General features: G+C 41.5%; 1 protein-coding gene across 1 annotated transcript in view; it reads left to right on the top strand.

Annotated features, from left to right (window-relative positions):
• The window catches only part of cdh13 (cadherin 13, H-cadherin (heart)), a 378606-nt gene that overhangs the window by 273234 nt on the left and 81054 nt on the right, over positions 1–24318 (top strand). The window contains exon 9 of the mRNA XM_030095419.1: positions 21210–21350. Within this exon, the coding sequence (XP_029951279.1) occupies positions 21210–21350 (141 nt within the window). The remainder of the gene's footprint in view (positions 1–21209; positions 21351–24318) is intronic.

Below are 24318 nucleotides of genomic sequence, written 5' to 3'. Positions count from 1 at the left end.
TGTGGCCTTTCAGAGTCGGCTGGGATCGGATCAGCTATCCTGTAACCCTTGACCGGCTAAACTAGTATAGAAGTTTCTGAAATTCTTTATCTGCGGTCCACATTGAATGGCGACAACAAACAAAAACCCAAAACAGTGCAGAATTGGTAAAAAACCATGTAAACAAAAAGCAAAACTAGATTACAAAAAGTTTATATATAAAATGTGAAGTAGGAGATGCACATCATGTGTCATAAAGTTGTTGATTTGGAGTTTGCAGGTATGGATCTTTGTGCACTGAAGTAATTTTTCCCCCTTGTTAGTTTTCTGTTTCTCCCAGTGGCAGCGGCCTACTTAAAGCCATGTGTGAAAACTAACTTTAGACAACAACCATAGTTAAGCTCTCGCTATGCGGTCCTGCCAACATATTCCTTTTTCCGGAATGAAAGAGCACTTCGATAAGAGGAAGGCAAAAACAAAACTGTAATGGCGAGCTCCCCAGGCGCTGAGCGCCACATTAAAAGCTGCTCCCTATTGTGAAGTCCATTACATATGGCTCCAGCGGTATGGATTATATCTGTGGTGGTTCTGTGACCATTTACCAGAATGTACAGTGTTACACAGCTGGTGACTTTTAACTACAACCTGTTATTTCTACTATATACACTCTGTTTATGAGCACAGAGGGAAAAAAAAAAAAAAGATGATTCTGATGCTGCTGTTGCATAGTTTCAGATGGGAATCGGAAGCCTTTCTGTGCCTGTGTGGAGTTTCCATGTTTAAACTTTTCCTCTGTGGGTTTTCTTAAGCTGCTCCAGTTTCCTTCTTTCAAAAGATATGTTTTTTTGGGAGTGAATTCTGGCTTTTAAGGTGATAAAGTGCATTTGTGTGGATATCTGTGCTTACCCTGTGATGGACTGGAAATCTGAGTCCTGGCTGTACTGTGCCTTTCGGTCGCCACAAACCAAAGTTAGATAAAGCGGGAAGAAGATGGATTGATGGTGCAGTGGTGGCATTTGTGACTTTTGTGTGTTCAGACAGAATCTGAGGTAATGGAGGCTCACAAGGAGACGTGACCTCATGTGAAAGCACATTTAGACTTCTGCCACTCAGCAGCTCAAGTGCAATGGGAAATTCCACAGTTCAGATCACAGCGCTCTCCATGAACATATTGTGCCCCTCATTCCGCCGCTCTCTCACTGATGCTGCAGTGCCACACTGCGTTTGGACACAAATTTTAGCACAACTTTCACTTTTCAGTCTTTCTCTCCATTCAGCATCTTTAATTCAGCCCAAACTTCTTCCCTTTCAGCACTTTCAGCTCAGCCCTCAGTTCACTTCCTGTCTTTTTCGCATGTTCCTTCACCACCTCAAAATCAGCTTCAACTGGAATATATTCATCTGGAATGTTACACTTGTATATATTATTGCAGTTGACATACATTCACTCTCAATCAGGGTTATTAAAAAAAATCTTTATGACATTATTGTAACATTTTTACATTATCGGCTGTATTACATTCAGAATGAGCAAAATAATTAAGTCATTTGATCATTGTTACATTATTGTTTGTGACAGTAATCTGTATGCTGAGTGAATTAAGGTAAATAAATGAGTGAAGACCGTTTCTAAGAACAAAAAGTGCCCAATCTATAAGGTGATGAGCAATAAATGTACATTTTCAGCTCAAAGTTGACCTCTGCAAACGCCAGCATGTTGAGTGTTCACTGTGCCTCTTAGGGATTTTTTTCATGTCATAATTCCCAAAATGTTCCATGAACAAGCCGCCACACAGATATAAGAGAGTGCCTCTCCACAGAGCCATAGCACCATGTTGAGTAATCACAGAGTGGCAAAGGAAGAACATCCAAACATCGAAAGAGTTGGAGAAAACATCTGTTGCCGTCCCCCTGCTGTGCACTCCAGAAAAACCCACATTAGGAGCTGCTGCTTGATGTGGAATTGATGTGTGCCACCACTGATCTGTGTCGTCCTGATTCCTGGTCTGCAGTCCCACAGCTCTGCAGGAACACAGCCACACTCGGCTAAGTTTGTTTGTCAAATGTTTCTGGACTCCGATAAAGGCAAAGGCAACCCACTGAGACTCCGTGTGTGCGTGTGTGTGTGTGTGTGTGTGTGTGTGTGTGTGTGTGTGTCTGTGTGCAAGGCTTATCCTCAGACTTTAAGCTCACTTAAAAATATGTCTGAGCTCAAGTATTTTTGCATGGCGATAAGAAAACTGAATCATGTTTTTAAACACACTTATTTGAAAGGAAGATCATATTAAGGTGCAGCAAAAAAATGCACTGAGATCAGTGTCTTGTCCCGAGACTGTTGAACTACTTCAGATTCCAGCCTTCTCCCTGTAAAACTGAACTCAACTCGCTTTATTGGAAGACTATTGTCACTCCATTTGTCTGAATTACACCACAAAAATAAGAAAGAATCTGCTGTGGATACACGTGATTAGACTGGGGACTTGCAGTCAACATTATCACCCCAGATCAGAAGTTTGGGATTTTTTTTTTTTTTTTATCCAGTGTAGAAAATGATCTGTATTGATAGATTGATTTACACAGACTAAGTTAATGTCATTTGATCAGTCTGGGTTTGATATGATCCTACAACACATGGTGGTTGGCAAATGGCTCAAGCAATGTGTATTCTTCTGCTGTATCAGACCTATTCCACTCCCAAACTGAATCTGTACGTCTCGTATTGAAAGCGGTTCAGGGGAACCAATCAAATGAGTCCAGTAAATGATTAATTCATTCTAATTGATGGACGACTAGAAATATTTGGAGCTGGCGCTCCGGCGGGACGGCCCTGTCACCTCTGCTCCCCAGCGAACGGCACCCCTGTTTGATCTGCACTAATCTAATTAACACTCTAACAGGAACACCTGGGCTCTTCACTCAAGGATCCGCACGCACACACACACACACACACACACACACACATACACACACACACACACACAAGCAAGCGCAACCAGCCATGCACACACAGACATGTGCATGCAAGCTTCCCAGATGGGCCTTTGATAGCTCTGAAGGTGGCAGGCACTGGATGATGATTGCACTTAACTCAAACGCTCAAGGCAACACACACACACACACGCACACACTAACGCACACGCGCAAATCCACGCTTCTCTATCCACACACACACGTGTATATAATCCATGTTCCACTCTTCGTGCAAGGGTATGTGGCAATAGGCGACTATTTCAGTCCCTAATATACATCTAACTGCTGGGTAAATGACGCGATTAGACTGTGGTCTGATGGTGCACCTGATTAGATTAGCCCCGGCTCTCGCTTTCTGCTCCAACTCCATGCAGCCTTAAACCCAACCTTGACCCCAATTAGCCCCTCGCTCATCAAAGAGCGCTCAGGGACACCGGTGCTGCTGCAGCTTATCATCTGCTTCTAATTGGCCTGATGAGGCGGGATAAATACGGTCAACGCTCCAATGCAAGGCCCCCAATCAATATGTACACGGTATGAGTTGGGGGGGAAAAAAATGGAATGGAAAGGAGAATCTAAACAGATGTGCATATTCCAGTTTCATTTTATTATGACCATGGATTTCATATTAGAAGTTTTATGATGGTCAGCAAAAGGTCTGATGAACTTTCCCCTCGTCAGGCTGATATAGGGATGAGCTTTGAATCTGATTTTCTATCGAAAGGATGCAGTGGGCTACGTATCTGTTCGATTTTATGGACACCATCAATTTTGAAACTCATATCCACAAAATGGCCCCATTGATCTGGCAAAATGTTTGAATAAATCTCAAACTCAGGCTGAAATATCATGGTTTTTGACCATCTGGTCGTGAAAAATGAAATATCAGGTGATCAAAGATCGCAGGGATTCAACACAACCCAAATACACAACAGTGGAGAGAACCGGCAAATTAGACGAAAACGCCTTTAACTGAAGTCACATCAGAAAAGTGGAGACAGACTTTCATTTCCTTGGCAGCTGCTCATTGGCACCTGAGCAGCTTTGGAGGTTTGGTGCCTTGAATAAAGGAACACATTAGTGGCGACTTGGTTTGGGACAAACGGTGGCTTTTCACTTCCACTGGAGGGGTTTAATGATTTTTGATTCCATTCTTGTTTCACTGACTGAACAATAAGAACGCAGCATGCTGGAATAGTGGTTTTTCACTTTGTATAAGATGAGTGGTGTGCAGGTTTGTGTAAAGTTAGCATGTTCTCTGAGTTTTGTCAGAAAGCTGTAGTTTCTATCTCTCTATTGAACCATAAAGTCCCCTTATGGTAAGTCACACCAGTGACTGTGAATTACCTGTAAGTGTGAGTGCATGTGTAGGTGATTGTTCGTCTCTTTGTATTATCCTCTTATTGCATTGCATATTTTGCATTTAATTTGTATTGCCTGGGAAAGGTCTGACTTTTACTTCAGTTAGAATAAAATAAATGGATAAATGACCACCATTTTGAAAGTTACCAAAAGAGTGACTTAAAAAAATGTCCAATAATATTAATTAAAAAAAAAAAAAATCATATTCTGCTATGGTGCCAGTCCGTCCATCCACCGATCAGTCTTCTACGGATCCACTTTGACTTTATAACGGTCCTGAAGGACTAGAGGTCACCTCAGCATTCATTTAGCCGAGGGCAGGAAAATAGGGTTTCCCTGCAAATCTCAGGGCAATACTCCGCGTTGTGGAGTACTAATAAAATCACGTTTAATCCTGCCCGGAGACGTGTCTTGTATGTGGGATTAGTATGTCAGCATTTCCTGGGCTGCCAATTTCAGGGATTGCGGGGAAGCTGCAGCACGTTTGACTATCTATATGGTCCTGCCTGTATCCCCGATCCTGAACGCTGCCTTAGGAGCTGACAGTGCTGACATGCAGTGTATAGTTCTAAAATCTACAGTAAAATGGTGAACATTACAAGTGGCTTAACCCCGGTCATAATCCTCATGGTGCACTTTACAGGCTGCACAACTCTGGTAACTCATGACAGGAAGTGCAGAAAGGGAATCCAATCACCTGCCTGCAACATTTGAAAAGAAAACACAAGACACAAGGTAAAGAAAATACCTGATCCTGCAGCCGTAGTCACAAAGCTTACTTTGGAAGGATGTGTACAAAAAAGGGGAACGGATGAATTCAGAGGATAGCAGAGAGAAATATAGAACTGCAGAACCCACTTGACAGTCCTTTGAGCATCAGCCGTGGGGGAAAATTGGGAGTTGTTTCACTTGAATGCATGTTGAATTGCTCTCTGTTTTGTCGAGATTCTTTCCAGCTGAATTATTTGAACTGTTCATTTTGTTCTCTGCAGTGAAGAGCACAAATCATAGTAGACTGACACTTGTACTCTTGAAGTCCATATTTTGAAAATGCTATTTACAGTCTGCATGGATTTTTCATCGTAGTAAAGCAGCCTAATCCCATCAAAATGGCTCATTAAATTTCTTTTTATTTTGTCTGTGTGATGCAGTGGGTATTGGTTTTCAGCAATCTTGATTACTAGAAAAATCAGAGACACACACCAGTCTTCAACCCACTGGAATAATAGAACAATTAGCCCAAATAATGATCCTTTGAGTAAATGATAGAATGCAAAAATTATCAGAGTCAATATTTTTAATGAAGAAAATTCAATAGTTGATATCCTGTAAATGCTGCTAATTGAATCCAGTTCAATTGCTCAATTATGCAATATTTTAGTAGAATTATTATTACTTCAAACCAGTTTGAATGAAACAAAACAGCAGTCTTCATATCACTGGTCTGCTGCTGGAAAACCAACATCAACAGAATTTACGGCACAGGATGTCGTGTTGAGTCATTCAAAGACGCTGCAGAGAATAGACAACACTGAAGCTCTTGACCATGACACCTTGCCTAGCTCACCTTCAGCGTTTCTACACTTTGCCATCGAACCTTCTCTGAGGTGAAAACACAAAGATGTTGCGGTTTCACGTGAAACCTCATGTGAGTGGTGCCTAAAGCCAATCTACATCACAGTGGAAGGACTAAAACTACATAAAGCTCCTCTTTAGTCGTGTATTAGTGTCTATTTCATTGCATTAAAAGCAATGATTTCATTTGCAATAACAAAGTCCAACAAAAAAATTATTATGTCCAACAAAACCTGAATATGTTTCACAAATGTGACCTAATTGTAATTCATTGGGCCCCCTGTGCCACTCTTCAACTCAAAATAAATGTGTTTGAACAGGAGTTTTGTAGTATTGGTAGTGCTGCAATGCATCATTGGAGTTTGGGAGAGAGAGCCCATTGTGATTATTTTCCAAATAATCACAATATTAAGGTAAAAAACAAACAAACATTTTAAGTACTTATAAGTGGGCAGCCAGTTTATTTGACATATTTGACAAAAAAATGAGTTGAACCAACTTAATTATATTGGTTTACACAGAAGAGTTCAGTTTTGGTTGGATCTAAAGGAACAAAACAAGTTGGACAATCTCAAATATGTTGTCCTGTACAGATGTATTTGATTTGAGTTGGGCCTACATATATTTTTTGGATGGAAGTCCTGCACACATTTTGATTGTGTTCATCCAATGAATCATTTTTTTGAGTGTGTTATTTTCAAGCTACAGCCAGAGTGGAGTGTTTTTGTTTTGTTTTTTTTTTTTCTGATGTGTGTTTTTTAAGCTTCCCACCCACGTGTTCAAGAAGGTCATTCTTATGAAGCAAACTTCACTATGTGGCCAGAGAAGGCGATAATACTTGAAGAAGGCAGCTTTTTTTTTTCTTGAGGAAACAATGTTTGCTTCCTCTGTTGTCACCATAAAACAGGATAATGGAAAAGCACATTCTTCCAGTGAATGGCAGACACTTCAAATTCAGTACGAACATATTTTAAACTGCACAATGGCTGAACAGTCACGACAAAAGGACAGTGCCAGGAAAGAGAGAAAGGAGCAGCGAGGCAGGCATCTCATCTGCAGAGGATGGAGAAATAACACTGGCAGTCAGCAGAGGTTTATTTTTCTATAGAAAAACTCTCCAGAGACAGGTTTTTTTTTTTTTTTTTTTTTTTTTAGCGAGAGACCATAAAAAAAAATTCCTTCCAACTTCCAGTGTCCAAATATCACCCTTCATCAAACAAATGACTATTTTTAATTAACTAACTCTCCATTTACACAATGTTTTCAAGAGAAAGTGAAAAAATGTCATTGCATTTTGGGTGTCCGTTTTGTGCAACCCTGGTCAGAGCCTCTGAGAATGCAACGCTTTGAAAAAAGCTTCCGAGGTGAAACTTTGTGAAATGCTCCGACCTCATTTCCATGTAAACGGCAGAAAACACAACTTCCTGCTAATGTGCATTCCAACCACAGCCATAGTGAAGTGTTCTTCTGCACGTGCACGAATGGATGGACCACAAGAAAATTTCATATCAAGCTCCTGGTTAAGAACAAGATTTTTCTCACGGCTGACCAGCCTCAGATCTACGATACAACTTCTGAAGTGGTTAGATCGTTTGTCGACAACAGTTAGCATGCTAGCCACACTGGGATTTCCTCGACTTGGTCCCACAACACCTGCCTTTACCTCCTTCTTACCCGTTGATCCCACAGCACGCGTCCACCTGCGGTGCGCCGCTGCGCGTTCACGTCCGTTTTTGTGTGCGCGCGTCAACGCCCACTGCACGCGTTCTCCTGCGCTCTGCTCCGTCAGAGCAGAGCGCAAAAACATTGTGAAGCGCATGCGCGAGATGTTCAAGATCCCGCAATATACTGAGAGTACTAAAAGCCGGAACAACAACAACAACAACAACAACAACAACAACCCATTCATTCGTCGTTTCTTTGCCAAACAGTTTCTCAACTTCCACAATGAGTCTCTCTTCATCCATGGCGATAGTTTAGCTGCGCATCCGGAAGTAAACACAGACCCGACCCACTCGGTCTGTGCTGCGCGTTTATCTTCATTACCCTTTCACAATAAAATAAGCACACAAACGAACTGTATTCAGGGGACAAACATTACCACTACATGGAAAACAAACCATATGCTATTTTTTTAACTCCACAAATGTATTAAAATATCGAAATATGCACATCTTCAGTTTTTTGGATATTTGTAATGAGCTTTATTTATGACAAAATGCATATATAAAACAATATTGTTACAAATAGATGTATAACTACATGACTAACCAAAACTTGTGACCTGGCACAATATAAGTACTAAAGATTATACAAAGATACTTCAGTGAATATCTCTGACAAAAACCAAAAATGTAAACGTTTCAAATTATTTAATTTTGAAAACACAGAAGTTGTTTCAGTTCTCTTTCCTGTTTGGAGCTATCTGAACAGCGTAGCTTGACGCGCTTGCGTGCTGCGGCCAAAAATAGGTGGGACGCGTATTTTTATCCTGGACGCGGCTGAGCGCGCCGCTCGTGTCGGAGACGCACGTGAGCGAACGCTGGATGTGGAACTGCTCCCGACCACTACAATGGCAACGTATTTGCTGTGGCCAGCGCGACGCAGCGCAACGCGGCCGAACGCTCCCAAAACGCGTGCTGTGGGATCCGGGGGTTAGGTGCTGCAATCTTTTCTGTTGCCTTTTCTCTTTACCATGCCTTTGAATTTGTGATAGATGATATCCCACATTAAACTTTTGTTTTAATTTCAGATTTATTTCCCTGGTATCATATTTCATCCCATGCTTTTGGAAGCTCGATCCAATTACTCCAAATGAACGCACTAACGATGCCAGCAAATCATGCTCCTGTAAACATGGCCTAATACATGCAAAACCTCAATTTGAATACTTCTCTTTGTCGGTCATGCCACTTAAATATTATTGGTCACCCGTAAACCACAAACGCAATCTCCAAAGAGTCTTAGTAAATCAAGCCCATTGACTAAATTAAAAAAATGAATTTGATCAGCGACAACTGATAAGTGGCAAGAAGATTTGTGGGATTTGGTCGTCTTACAGCAGAGTTCAACAAAGTCTGGAAACCACTTGGAATGATTAACTTGGGTCTTAATGCCTTGGGCTTGCTTCCTGAAAGAATACTAAAAATTGCACTTCTGTCAATTCTATGAAAATATATTTTAGTCAGTTTGGTTCTTTGCCAATTTACATATTTAATCTTCTTCTTGGTAACTTTTATGTATAAGATGTAATGTAGTATATTTCAGCCACTTGAATGAATGAATGAATGAATGAATGAGCTGTTACTGACCATGCCTTTCTTTCAGTTCTAAGTTTTACGTTGTACTGACTTTGCACTTTTCTAACTGCAAAAGACCGTTGGAATGCACCAGATGTGTGTCTCTTGTGCGTTGGTCTTTTTTTGGCTCACCGTGGTCCCAAAGGAGACGATCCGCAGACTCTGGAATTCATGAACCAAGTGTGAAATATGGTTTTGTAAATTTGGGAAAACCGATGGAAGTGGCGGGGGGTTTACTGCTTGTAATGAACTGTCTGCTTCTCTTGTGGCAACGCGGCACATTTTTATGTTCATTTAGCAGTTCTCTGATTTATATGCAGTCCGGTTAGTTGTATAAATGATGGTGGGTGAGGTGAAGATAATCGCCTGTGAAGTCTGCCTGAGACGTCAGATCCATTGCAGTTAATGACGGCGTGCTAAAAATCTGTATTCTGCATACAGGAGTAAAATTAAATAACTTGATATCTGCAAAGCAAATCTAATATTTATTTTGAAAACAGCGCCTGATGGCAGCACGGTCAGTTTGGAGGGATGTGCCTCAGGCTATGTGTAAGCTGGATGTTTGAAATGCAAATTATGGAGAAAGTCAATATAGTTTTAGAATCCGAAAACAGTTTACAAGCAAACATGAACGTGAGGATTTTTTGCATTACAAATGTAAGGTTGATCAAACCCTTCTGAAATATAAATGTGTGCATGTGTGCAGATAAATTGGGTCACTCTGGACAATATATTGAATAAATGACACTCCTCGTGATTTGGCCATGCCAGTGCATGAAAAAGATTATCGCCATGTCTTTATTTGACATGAGCATTGCCTTCAGTTAAGTTTGGTAGCTGCTACTTTGATATTTTCCCAATTGGTTGATATTAAGTTCACAGATAGCATGAATATTTAACACATTTTACTTTCTGAAATGTGCTTAATGTCAAACGCGAAGCATTCCAAATTTTCTCTTTCTGCCTTTCAGAAGGACGAGCTCATGGAGGTGTTTTCACCCAGAACATTGCAGCACATGTCAAAAAAAAATCTGCGAGGAGCTGAATATAAGAAGGGAAAGGCAGAAAAAATATTAAACACTGTTATCAGTATGTCACACTGCTGCTGCCACCCCCTTATTTCTCCTGCCTTTTCCTTCTGGGTGAATGCTTACCATGCTTAAGAGGCGGACTAAAGGAGTAGATCACTTGTGCAGATTGCAGTGGCCCAGATAAGGGCCTCACATGACTCTACTGTAATTAACCATTGTCAAAGTGATTAATCATATGTCTGTAGAGGTGGAGTGCAGGAAGCTGCCAGCGACCTGTGAGGTGAAATCCAGCAAGTGGAGCTAACGTTTGAGAGGAGCAGACTCGCACACTTTGATTTGAGCGGCGGCGCGGGAATGATGAAAGTGTAGGGCTTCTTCCTGTGAACTGGTCTGATTCCAGTGAAGCTGCATCTTGCTGCGGTTCTTTCACAACATGCCCCGTTTCCCACTGAGCAAAGCACTGCAGCCAGCTGCGGACACCACAACATCATTACTAATAACTATCAATTCCACTGTCCGACCAAGCCCCCCGCTGAAAGTTTCTCAGACCTTCATGGTATGGCTTTTTTTTTTGTTTGTTTGTTTTGCTTTGAGGCAGAATGGTCAAAGGGTTATTGTCAATTTCTTGGTCAGTTAGTCAGATCAGTCTTTCACTTTTACATCAGATGAGATCCATTGACTTTGCTTCTGAACGTTTCAGAACGGTAGTTTTCCAGTCAATACCAACAAATGCTGAATGGACTGGCAAAACGTTTAGTGCGTATTGCTTTTAAATGACGCACTCCACCAGCATCTGTCGGAATTGAGTGTTTCTGCTTGTGGTTGGCATGTACTGAGATATTCAAGATTTTCTTTACCTTTGACACTATTATTGGTTAAAAAGGTCATTGAAGTCTATTTAAAATACATTTGGTTCACCTGATGATCCCGACTTGAAGTTTATTGTCGAAAATATATGTTTTGTTGTAATTACTGAAGTTGAGCATGCTGTAAGAATTGCCAATGCAACACAGAAATTGTGTGCATTAACTTATCTTTCAGCATGTAGAGCTGTGATCTTTAGTCAGTTCTGTGCTAAAATACTCCTTTTTTAGGCCACTGCAACATGCATATCCTCTGTGGCTTCACACTAGTTATTTATTTATCTACTTTGGGAATTGCCTTTTCCTCTGTTGTTAAGTGTTCCTGTGGTAGAGGTCACAGGTCAAAGGAGACATGCATGCAGGTTGATTTGAGGTTCTGTTGTGAAAATGCATTATGTGTTTCTGTGCGATGTCCGTTTACACGGAAATGACTAAAATGCTGAAAAGAATGTAGTATTCATGTTGGGCTTCTAGTGTTTGCTGTTTGTTGTTTCAGAAATGAAGCTGCACACAGAGAACAATAGGAATGGCGAGTACATGTACGTTCCTATGGATAGACCACAAAGTTGATTTGCTACTGTGGGTGACTGTCGGCTATAAATCCACCAAGTTCCGCACTGGGAGTCACGACTCTCTGGAGATCGCCATGTTTCTTCCTGTTCATCTGCTCGCTGATGTGCAGAAGAACTGTTTGGTACAGTTGGACTACGAATCCACAGTGGCAGCGTTTGCAGAAAGTTGTGGTTTCCCTCATATACACAAAGACAGAGTCAGAGCATTTTTCAAAAAGTTGCGTTTTTAGGGGCTCCAACCACTGTTGTGGTGTAAGCAGATACCCAAAATACAACAATTTCTTTTTTCTATTGTCGTAGAAATGGAGCCTCAGAATCGATGCGTTGTATCTCTGCTGTCTATCTGCTTCCAGTTGTTGAACAATAATTGGCTACTCGAAAACTTACTCTCCATTCATTACTTGCATTAAAATAAACATCTGACAATGTAATGTGGTGAAAGCAGTTAGTCTTTTTTTATCTGAAATGCGTATTCACCATCTTGAGATGAGCCGTGCTGGTCACAAAACAACACAAACATGAACTGGGCAGTTATGATATCCCATCACTTCTAATCACAGCGGCTCATCAATCACGCGTGTCATTGCTTCCAATCTGCTTTCCAACCAAATTTTATTGTTCGCGCTTCGCATTAATTACACAGCAAACACGTTTGAGTCATAATTTCTGTTATAATGACCTTTCATGATGAGATACAGTCGCAGTCTGAAATAATGTTGAGCTAATGCTGCTTATAAATGAGTCCGTCAGAATTTTTTATCGTTTGTTTTTGTCATTTTATCATGGAGTATGCGGCGCAGTATTTGGCAGCACTGCTTGGTGCCATGTGTTCGTGACATGCTGCTCGGCACCGTTGGAATGGGAACATAATTTAAATGGGGCTTTTAGTCTTGTTTGTAGTTGTCACCACTCGTACTTAAGCGACGCTGACAGAAATCAGGTCAGTTAATGTTCTCAATCTTAAAGCTTCGTGAATATCGGTGCAAGTGGCGTTCTCACACAAAGAGAGGGTGCAGAGGGAAGGAGGATGAATGAACTTTGACATTGATGGATGAAAATGCCAAAGGAGCCAATCTCAAGAGAATCATAAATGCAGACTAAATTTCCGAGGATTTTCAATCAATACAGTACGCCCAGGTCTTTAAACGTTTTCTTTTCAATGTCAAGGACAACCCAAAATGGTAATTTTTGAAAAAGTATGCAGTTTACCATCAAGAATTAAGGTTGGAAGGAAGAAGAAGTAGATAAAAGTGTAATAATAATGTTGCTCATGTGGAAATGCTGTCACTGGGAGGTGTTCACATAACTCCTGTAGGATTTTTTTTTCTCTCTCTCTCTAAGCCTTTTTATGTCTATCATCATTTCTCGAGGCATTTGAAAAGAGGCTTCAAGAATAGCCAGTGGTTTGGTGCTGTGAGCGAGCGCTACTGAAGGGCCAACGGAGAACAAAGAACCCTCTGCCAATTTGATTATAATATCACACCTATTCAGAGAGTTAATGTGGTGTCTCCGATGTCAGGCCGCTCTGCTTCTCTCTCTCATTCTGCTCTCTCTCCTTCCCCGCATATCCCTCTCCATTTCTCCCCCTCTATTCTTATCCCATCCTTCCCCCTTGCTTTGTGCAGCCGGATCACTCCTGACTTCAGGGGCTTTGACGAAATCCTTTCAAGGCACAATGTGATGGCCTGAAATGTCATCCTCAGATCAGATGTCGCTGAAACAAGGCCTGTCATATCATTCGGTGGACTCCACTTCATTAGCTCTTTGTTAAGTTTCACGTCAGCTTTCACAAACACAATCGCTCAATGGAATCACTTGTGGCTTCTTAAATTTTCCTCCACTTATATTCTACAAAGAAAATTATAATGTACACTCGGATGAATGCGGGGCTATTCTTCGAGGAGACAAAGTGATTTCTTTCATTCACACCGGCTTCTCAATTCTACTGACAGATCAAAAGCTCACCAAAGATCACACTGGACCTTGATTAAGTAAACTTGCTTTGACTTGTTAAAAGTGAATCTGCATGTCTGAGGAAGGAACGATGCTCTGTCCTTCGTCCTTTGCTCCAGAGATGGTGGGTGAGATTTAATCCTTTTGATTCTCCTGATGGCTTAATACAATGTTGTGTTTGTTGAATCACTTATCAATGGTGGTAAATGTCTGGGTTTGTCAATCCACAAAGTGGATTGGGGGACTTTGTTGTCACGGCTGTAAAGTACAGACATGATCCTCTGATGTATGGGGTTTTTATTTATCTTTTTTTTTTCCCTTCATGCTTTCTTTGTCTCTTGAAGCATTTTTCCTCATTGAGTTGTTTCTGTTGGGATGAAGTACATCTGATAAATATGGACTTTGACCTTGCCCCTCTTTTCGGCCTCTGCCACGTTACCTCGCCCCCCACCTCATGACGCAAAGACCACCTGAGCACACCTGCGGTGTATGATGCTCCGTGCACAACCAAGACCGAGCACAGGTCTCCTGCATTCAGCCGCTGACTGGCAGAGAGCGCCAGGTTGACCTGTATGGATAAGCAACCGAGGTTCTCCTCCGCACTTTCCAAATGCATTGTTTTCCCCAGATGTGATCGTCACGTCCGATTGTGGAACTTTCACCGTCCTGGGAGAAGAGTACCAATTAAGCAAATGATGGGCAGCATGTCAGGTACCAGGAACTGCTAGAAGAGTGTTGAGGCAGAGGTTGAGTGACTTTCGATGAGCCCATAGATGTGGGATCATAGGGGCTTTCTTGGATGATTGCTCTGCAAAGCCCTCAGCCAGCTGGCCATCTCAAGAGTTGCCCAGAAGAGAGCCAACCGGTTTGCATGCAAAGTCACTGAAAAACAAGGCTTTGGCGAATCCGTTGGCGGCTGCTGGGACGCAACATGTGGTCTGATCAACCCCTGGCTCTGCGCCTCCCTGAGGGAGTCTGATGTTGTGAGACCTGGTGAGGCAACACGTTCTCAAAAACTACTTTTGAGCCACATCCAGTTATTGTTTGAAATGAATTCTCATGATAATTTGTACAGACAAAAGTTTTCAACCTGAGCTTTATTTAAATTACTATGAGAAAGATCATTGTTATATCATCATTAAATACTTCTCTTTGCACCTGAAGGCAAAAGATCAACATTGTCAGGGAAGCAAGGCTCACATCTTGACCACCAAAGATACTGCAGGTAGTTGGAAAGATAAAGGAAGATCATCTTTGTCAAACTGGGACAGTTGTCATTGATGCACGATGGGGCGGATGGCACCACTTGTTCCTCTTTTCAAGACTTTGTTCTCACAAGACACCACGACACCCATGTCAATGAGACACATCAATACTCAGCGTAACAAATGGACCCGGTTTCGACCCAAAAGATTAACCATTCAGATGTAATGAATCCTGGACATCTGTGACAGATATGTATGCAGTTTCTGACGACATTCGATACTCTATGACCTGATTGACTGAGATCTTCACATGCATTACAACTGACATGTTAAAAAAAAAAAAAAAAAAAGAGAGAGATTGCCTGGTCTTTGACTAATTTACCTTCTCCAGAGGTGCCCAACTTGTTTTGGTGCAGGGGGCACACACAGTCCATTCTCATCTTTACTGCAGTGGACTTGTAAAATAGTGCCATAATAACCTTTCATTTTAATTGTAAGTTAAGTTTTTCTTTGTTTTGCCACAGAGTATGCGTACCTGATCGAAATGTCTGTATCTTCACAAAACCAAACAATTCTGAAAATGACAACAATCTTAACATGAAACCAATTTTGATGAAACTTTCTGGTGCAAGATACAGTGAAATGTTCAAGAAAACGTCTGCTCCTGATGTTGCATCTTATACATTTTTATAAACTCCTCCTGACAGCGTGGCTTTGAGAATACTTATTGAACTTTCATGGCAGCTTTAGCGATACCTCAGCTCGGCTCTCAGTGTTGTGTTGTGTCCACTGCATTTAAAAAAATTCTGTTTTCATTAAATTTTTTTCAGTTTGCTTGGTAGCTTGGCAGGCTGGATTGGAGCCTAATGTGGGCCAGTTTTGGCCCACGAGCCTCGTGTTTGACACAGCTGATCTACTGATCTTGGATGAAAACTGGGATTACTTGAAGTTCAGCTTTTAAAGCAACACTAAGGAACTTTCAGTTTTCGTTGATTTTGGCGGCGCCAGTGGACAAAAGCGGTAGTGTTTTGCCTGACCGAATACTACAGTTCCCATGAGGCCGAGCACGTGGTGTCGTAAATTGCTGCTCCCGGTGGCATGCTGTCGGACTGAACTCGCCTACATTTGTTTCCAGTGGCTGTGTGAAGGATGGATAGCGACGAGGTAATGATCTAAATGAATCTAATGGTGGCTAAACAATGTTATATCGTGATGTGATGCATGCCGTAAAGCAGTCCGCACATTTGGAGCTTTTTAGTGTGCAGGGTTCCTACCACCCTCCTCACAGCTGCTCAGTCCAAGTGAAAGCAATACTGACGCCCTCAGCCCGTGACAGAGGGGTCATTCAACTAGTTGTAAGTCGATGTATCATCACAAAAGATATTAAAATGTTTTATTAAGGTTGAAAAGTTCCTTAGTGTAGGTTTAAAGGATTTTGAAGGCATTTAGCATCTTATCTGCTGAGAAGCTCCAACAGTCTTGAATGAATAATCTAGGAAGCCAGAATTATGCTGAACAGTTTTCAAATGTTTCAAACATATTTAAAGTCTTATCCAAGTCCACCAATCCAGTATACCACAACTTAGCTCTGAGTCTTCACAGAAAAGTTTGACGTCTCGAGAGACTTGATTTTAATTTTTTTTTTTTCTAAAATAATAACCAATATGTTACTAATGCTTTTGTGACTGATGTTACTGGGCAGCCAAATTGGTCTCAAGAGGAATTACTGTCAGCCAGATCGCTGAAACACAGACAACCACAACAATGTGAAAAGGTTTATTCAAAAATATTCCCCCCACCTTTCTAATTTTCTCCACTAAAACACAGAGCCGGAAATTCTAAAAAGGAACTTTTGTCCATGCACTCTCTCTGCACGGTTGCTCACAAGTTTAATCAGGTGTTGCCACACAAATTAACAAGGGGATGAAAAATGAAGGGGTCTGACTGAGAGGAGTATCTCAATCAACACTCTGCCAGGAGAAGTTTTCTGACACCTGCAGGGAAAATTCCCACTCGCTATAACTCTAACCCAGAGTGAATGTGAACATCTTTTCTTGGCCAGGTACTGCCAGGGAGTTTATAATTGAGTTGAGACTCAGGAAATACTCATTAAGACGTTGTCAGTCGCCAGAGGAGGCCAAGCTCAATGTGTTTAGACACCAGTGAGACTGCAGGCGTCCCAGAGCCTCGCTCTCCACCAGCTGGAGGGCAGAAGTATACGGCTGCGCTCAGGTGTTCATGTGTGTCTTTTTAAACACGGCATGTGTGTGTTCACGTGTGACTGTGTGCATGGGTTTAATAAACCCACGGGTCCGTGGAGCACCATCTGTCTGCATGCTGTTTGATGGAGCAGGAGCTGGTAGTGAGGGGCACCCATGTCACTCACTGCCTGTGACAAACTCTTGATAGAAACACCTGTTTATTGTCTTGCTCTTTCCACTATCTGTCCCGGAGCAGCTGTTTGAATGGATGAAGTTTACGACCGGAGCCAGTACTCGCCTCCTGGCTGGACCTTTCTGGATATATATCGTTGTATATAAAAACACACACACACACACACACACACACACACACACACACACACACACACACACACACACACACACTCAAAAACCTTGGAAGGTACTACTTTTTTGCCAAAAATGATGCATTTTAAATTCAAATTCAAAATGGTTGATTCCTGAAATTGCCTTTTTGTGATGCTCCATCCTGCTTGATGTGATGATTAAAATTGGCCTGAAGGTGTCCTGTCATTGATCATTTCATGTATTGCTGTCCGCCTCCGATGAAACTGGGGTGAGCAGGCTACTCTCAGACACGTCAGCATTTTCAAAAAGTGACTCTGTTTGGAGCCTGTTTTCGAAAATGTGTTTTTTCAGTGGCTCCGAGCAACGCTGTAGCCGCTGTGTAAACGGACAGCCAGTTTTATCTTTATTAAGTCATTTCACATGGCAAGCATAAGTAACAGTAGAAAGGAAAAAAGTTCCTTTAAAGTGGAAGAATCCTTTGTAGAAGTAGGCTCAGAGGTGGCAGCTTTCGCTGGAATGTAAATGGAGTATAAGAGAAGGAAAGAAATGCAGATTAACTGTTTAATTTTAAGTGCTTTACCTTGTCGAGCCAGATGCCCCTTTCCCCCACTTTTTACAAAACTTTTTTCCCCCTGCAGATCATAAGGCTTTTAATGAGAAAGGAGTCATTAAAAAGATGAGAAATAACAGAGTGTCCCAGTCTCTTTCTTTTTTCTTTTTTTTTTAAGCTTGGAGCACCATGGTGTGCTCTCAAAAACAGTGACTCAAAATAATCCCATTGGTCAATTCCGTGGGTACGTGAGGGTCTCGTGTGGTTTTCTTTAACATGTGCAAATTCAATTTAAGAAACCTGAGAGCACGCAGAGCCTCTCTGGCACAGAAACCTGATGAGATGCTGTGAAGAGCAGCCGGAGATGTCCTTCATGTGTCCTTCAAACAGAGTTACAGCATAAAGCTATGATGCCGCACCAATTTTGTTTGTCTCAAAGACTGTATAGACTTGTGCCATAAACTTTAACACAGTGGACATGGTCCTGACCACATAATATCAGTTTTCATTTGCTTTGTGTGTTTACTTTGTGTACATGTCACATTCTTCTTCTGCTTGTTTCTGGTTTCCTGGAGGATGTGAGAAAACATCAGTGTTAGTGTTGATCATGTTTGGACGTGGTTCCAGACTGACTGCCGCTGCTTTCAAGCCTCGAAGTCAAAGAGTCTTGGAGAATAAATCTACTTTTAGGGATGGGAATGGAAATCCGGTTCTGGTTGAGAACTGGATGCCAGTGTTTCAATCCTTGGAATTTTTTGCCAATATTGCTAAGTTATTGATTCCAGTGTGCACGACTGAAGGCACCAATGCTCGAAGGCTCGGTTACATTTCATGAGAAAAAATGGTAACAATCCATGTAAAAGGGAGGAAATACTACCAATATGCAGAAACATTTTGCACACAGCATGCGATAACTTTGAATGAATGTCGCGTTTTCGATCCATTCCGATGTAAGTCTCAACCCAGCAGTAGCGGCAACATCAGCACGTCCTCTGCTGTCGATACTGCAGCTAGCTAACTAGCTAACTAACTAAGTAAGGCCATTGTATTAGCACCATTTGTCTCTCTGTAAAGCCTCTTGCCATTATCTGTTAACATTAAATCAATGCCTCTTCATGCATTTTAACAAATGAGAATCCATAAAGCACAAAAGTAAAATGGGATCAGAATCATAAAAACCTCATTAATCCTGACTACTTGCAGCTCAGTCCCAACCCACATCGCGTCAGGCCACAGTGGATTAAGTTACGGATGTTTAAGGCTTTGGCAGTCGTGCATCAGAAACTGATCCTCATCAAACTCAGTCGTCTTGTTAGACGTTTTGCATATTGCTGTGACTTTGTTTTTTTTCTTATTTTAATGACTTCATGACTACTAACTAGATTATGTAGCATCTTCCTTCCTTCAACTAATTGGCGTTACCTCCTCTCAAGGTCATTAATCTGATCCAGAACCTGCGTACAGATTAATATTCATCACACCAACATGCCTACAACTAAACAGAATCACACATTATGGGAAATATGTGTTTGTAGGATTCCTTTTTTTAGAAGTCACTTTTCAATATTGATTATCATCTGTGAGATCCTTCCTAATATTACAGTTTGGTTTTCTTTAATGTCCAGTATGAGTTTCTTTGAGTGAAAACACAAAAACACCTCTACATGCAACGAAAAAGATGACTTTTTTCATTGATTTGTAACTATACCACAAAAACATTGTAGGTTTCATAACGATCTTTCCGGGGCCAGCAAAACACTCTCACAACAAGCTCAGACAGAATTTAACTACACTGTAAAACAGGTTCAATTAGACAGTTTTACAGTGGCAATTCTGCTCAGATTGTCAAATGAGCGCCTCATGAAAACCCTGTCCTCTCTTTATGGTCTGACGCAGAAGCAAACGGGGACGGAGAATTATTCCTTTTGATAGATTTATTGATAATCCGAAGTGTGTGTGTGTGTGCGTGAGTGAGTGTGTGTGTAGGTATCGGGGCACGGTGAGAGGAGCACTATGCATGCTGCGGTGAGAGAGCTCTCCAGCAGCATTTTCGGTGAGACAGATGGATGAAGTTTATTAAGCCTTTGACAGTTAACACCCCCGATAGGGCGAAAACTCTGCAGCAGATAAATAAATGTTGGCTTACCAGCCTCTTCCCCCCCGTTATTTATACACTGGAGCTAACATTTCTATTAGGCTTGAATTATGGCAACAAATGATTATTACTGCGATGATCATTATGAATGCCGTCCTCTCGCTGTATGTATCAGCTGCATTTCTCCCACTGTTGTATAGATCCGAGACTCTGGCGGTGCTGCAAATGAATCAGATTTCTCATTTGGCTCCTTGTATTCCGGCTTCAGGAAAGCCATTTTATAATCAAGGACAGATCGTTCTTCTGGCTTATTAAAAAAAAGAGAGAGAGAGAAAAAAAAGTTGAAAACGCAATTTGAGCTTTGCAAGTGAACTGACTCTCAACAACTGCTCACCAACAGACAAAAATATCTAAAAAGATTTCACAATCATGGAAAATGTCACAGTTTGAAATACAGTTTCACAGATTATATTGAGGAAAAAAGTTTGTAAAGAAGGGTCTCGTAACCTTGATCTCTGATGCCCTTGAGCATTGTGGAGGATGTGTGTTGGAAAAAAAAAAAAAGAAAAAGAAAAGGCAGCTCTAAGCGTGCAGGAATCTTTAAAATGGATGAGTACGCTCGTACTTTGATCCCATACTGCACAGCTTTAGGTATCATTCTCACTCCCTTTTCCTCAGTTTATGTGTTCATGCACGCATGAATAGCAAAATCTGTGTTTCTGACCTTTTCCTTTGAGATAAAGCAAAGTGTTTACTGGAGGTTTTGACACTGGTGCTCGAACAGGAGGACGAGTATGTACAGTTTGATCATGTTTTCTCTTCCTTTTCAGGTACAGTGTTTTACCGTACAGTGTGTTTTGTGTGCTTTGCATGTTATCCCTGGGCCTGGGAGGGTTTTTCTGGGGCAAGTGTGAAGACGTGCATATCCTCAGAATTGACAGTCTCCATAATAGCAACCCGACTTTGTCATCTGTTCATATGAAGGTCCTTGAACATTGAGCTATACAGCGTAATTGTATGTTGCATTGGACCCCAGGAGATATGGCAGCAGCGGGCCTCCTTTCAATGACTTCCTGTAAAAGAGAGAAGCTGAATCAGCTCTACATCTGTCTTTCATTACAGAAGAGATTGAGTGATGTGAATCAGTAAATACCATTTCCATTCACCATGAGCATCTATCTGCATTGCACCTCATGAACTCCCCACCTCTGTGCATTTCCCCTCCAGACGCTCCCAACGACGACATACGAGTTGGAGATCGTGGCCAAGGACATGGCGGGAAGTGAGGTGGGGCTAACAGGGACCGCCACGGCGACCATCACCATCACAGACCGGAACGACCACGCCCCCGAGTTCAGATATCCACTGGTAAGGAACTCTCCTTCTGCTCCACGATCACTCACAAGACACTGGATGAAAGAGATAATCTTTTACTAATAAACTAAAAGTTTCCACATTTTATATTGCAGCATTAATTCATATTTTCCTGAAAAATTTGCACACAATATTCCATCAACACAATGTGGAAAAAATGCTTCCTTGAAATGTTTGCAAATTTATGTAAATACACTGAAAGATAATAAGTGTATACATATCTACTGCCTTTGCTATGAATCTAAAAAAGTGAGCTCAAATGAAATATTATAATTTAATCCCACCTGAATACTTTCACGATGCTCTGTAAATTAAAGACCAGTATTAAAAACGGCAATTTAACTTATTTTAGCTGAACATCTACCTATCTTCAGAGGACAGAATTGTCAAAGCATCAGTTTAGTGAATTAGTGTTGAGGAAATGTGTCCTAAAAAGATATATAAGTCTACAGGTGAACATAGAGAAGAGGTAAAATCACCGTCACTTTGTCCGTCTTCTAGAAAGTGTTAAATATTTATATATCTAAAGGAAGATGAAACATCACAATACTGTAGAGTTGAAATGTCTGTGCTGATCATGAAGTAACTGCAGTGAACGATCCATGAAAGCAGATGTATTCGGAACGAAGTCCTTGTTCAAGAGCGGTGTGATCTTGATAAACACCTTAATTCTTTTTGCATTCTTTTTCTCAAACCACCAAGAAAGTGATAAAAAGAAAACTTTTTTTTTAAAACATATTTCTTAAGAGTAGCAGACACAACATAACACAACACTGAAACCTGGGCTGGGATATGAGTGATGCTGCCATCAAAGCCATGTTGTTGTCAGGATGAGTTTGTAAAAACATCCATAATGCCACAGCTATAGAAGTGTTTTTGACATTTCACTATATTTTGCACCAGAAGGTTTCATCATAATTGGTTTTATGTCGACATTGTACTCATTTGTGGGAGCAATTGCTTAACTTTTGTGAAAATACAGATATTTTTACCATGTGTACTCTGCACAACAACAAAGAGAAGCTTTCAAGTTGAAATCTAAAGGTTATTATTTCACTATTTTACTGGAGATGGAATTGAATTAAAAATTGTTTTTGACACGAATCTTGACAAAGTCAATTATCTCACACTTATTTGTGGAATCCCAGTTTGAGCAAACCGTTGTCATCTCACGACTCAAATGCTCGTGGAATCCAGCCTGACCTTTAGTTTTAATATTTCATGATATTTCTGTCCTCTGCCGGCTGATGGTGAATCTCGGGAAACAAGCACTTTGAGATGGATCGCAGTTTGTTGAAAGAACATATGAGACGCGTAATAAGTCATCAGCGGAACCGAGTGATCTGAGTGCAGGAGCAAGATAAGGAAGTCTGTGAGCGCGAGTGGGAGTCGACGTGTTGTGCTTCAGTGACGGTTTGTTTAGTCAGCAAAGACTTAAGGCATTAGCAGGAGCTAACAGACGGAAACGCCGTCCGTCTGTTTCTACAAGAAATGAAATGTTGAAATGTTTACGGATGGAAAAAATAAAAATCAGAAAGTAGCACATACTACATTGCATCTATTGCCCATTTGTGCCACCTCAGGATATTTTTTTTTCGAAAAGTGCTACCACTGGCATTTTATTTTCTCTCGCTCCCACCTCCGCTGATGAAAAAACAGGAAGAAAGAATTAAGTCGGCCAGAAAGAGAGATCCTCCCTCCACCTGAAGGTGCGGTTGTAACACTGAGTTGTGTGTTTTTTAATGAAAGCGCTCGCAGCTGTTGTCAGGTTTTGAGACACATCACGCTTTTCCCCGGCTAAACTCCCCCTACAGCCCTCCCATGATGCATTGCGGTGTCAGGGGAGCTTGTAAGGAGCGCGGCTCAGATGTGAAATGTTCCAGCTCAGAGGGCTCGGCAGGGCCTTGCAGAGTGCAGCGTGTCTGTGTCCCAGTTAATGTTCTCATTTCTCACTGGGAGGGGGATCCGTTTAACGGCGTGGAGAAATGGAGCTTTTATAAAACAAGTGTTTGAAGACGCTAAGCTGCCGGTATAAATCCTGCGCTCTGCCCGACAGATCGCAACCTGCCCGTGAATCCTCTCTGACCCCACAAATGGCCGCCATCGGACTGGGAGGGCGCTTCTGAGTTCAGAGTAGCCGGAGCTTTTGTTCTGTTCGCACGAGCTCTCAGGCTTTCACCGTATAAATCATTCAACTAAATATTCATGTCTTTTCATAGAACTTTCCCCAAATCCCTTTGCCTCAGATGAGTCCTGAATTGTCTTTTTCTAAAGACATCACCACCTGCAGACCAGATGCAAGCTTTAAAAGCTCATCTTCCAGCTTGCGAGCAGAATTCATGCAGAGAAAAATGGAGCGAAGGCTGAATAGCAGAGCAGAGATGGAACGGCGCACAAGGAGAGCAAAAGAAAAAATAAAACAGGACTGTTCCAGCGGGATGTGTTGCTTTCTGCTCATCAAATGTTTTGTTGCCAAGGTTTCATGAGTTGACATTTATTTTGGATTCAGAGAGCCTAATCCCCTCGTCCGACGGGGAGCCTCAGACTCACCTCCCACTGCAGCTTCCAGACCACCGCTGCTCCTCACACCCAACCGCTAAAGCTTCTCTTTCTCTTAATTCTTAATTCACCTTTGAGCTTTTAAAGCAGCTGAAGTCAGTGGAAAAGCTCCTGCGTGAGGATTACAGTATGTTTGCTGTACTCAGTCCTGGTTGTTGATCTGTGATTGATTACAGGTGAGAAACAGGAACATGGAGATATTTCGTTTTATGTTTCACAGCAATGTGGTTGAGTTGGGATGGAAAAGACATTTTTACAGATAAAAATCCTTTATCTTATCCATCATCCATGTAATAAAGAGACGAGTCGTCTCCAGAATCACTCACTGCACCTTCACTACACACCTGTCCTGATTCACAGTTGGCTTTGATTGACGGTTTATGATTTAGTTCATTAGTTTAGG

The sequence above is a fragment of the Salarias fasciatus genome, chromosome 7, assembly GCF_902148845.1.
Source record: "Salarias fasciatus chromosome 7, fSalaFa1.1, whole genome shotgun sequence".
Classification (NCBI taxonomy): domain Eukaryota; kingdom Metazoa; phylum Chordata; class Actinopteri; order Blenniiformes; family Blenniidae; genus Salarias; species Salarias fasciatus.
The sequence above is the reverse complement of the archived record's forward strand: the minus strand, read 5'-3'. Positions and strand labels throughout refer to the sequence as shown.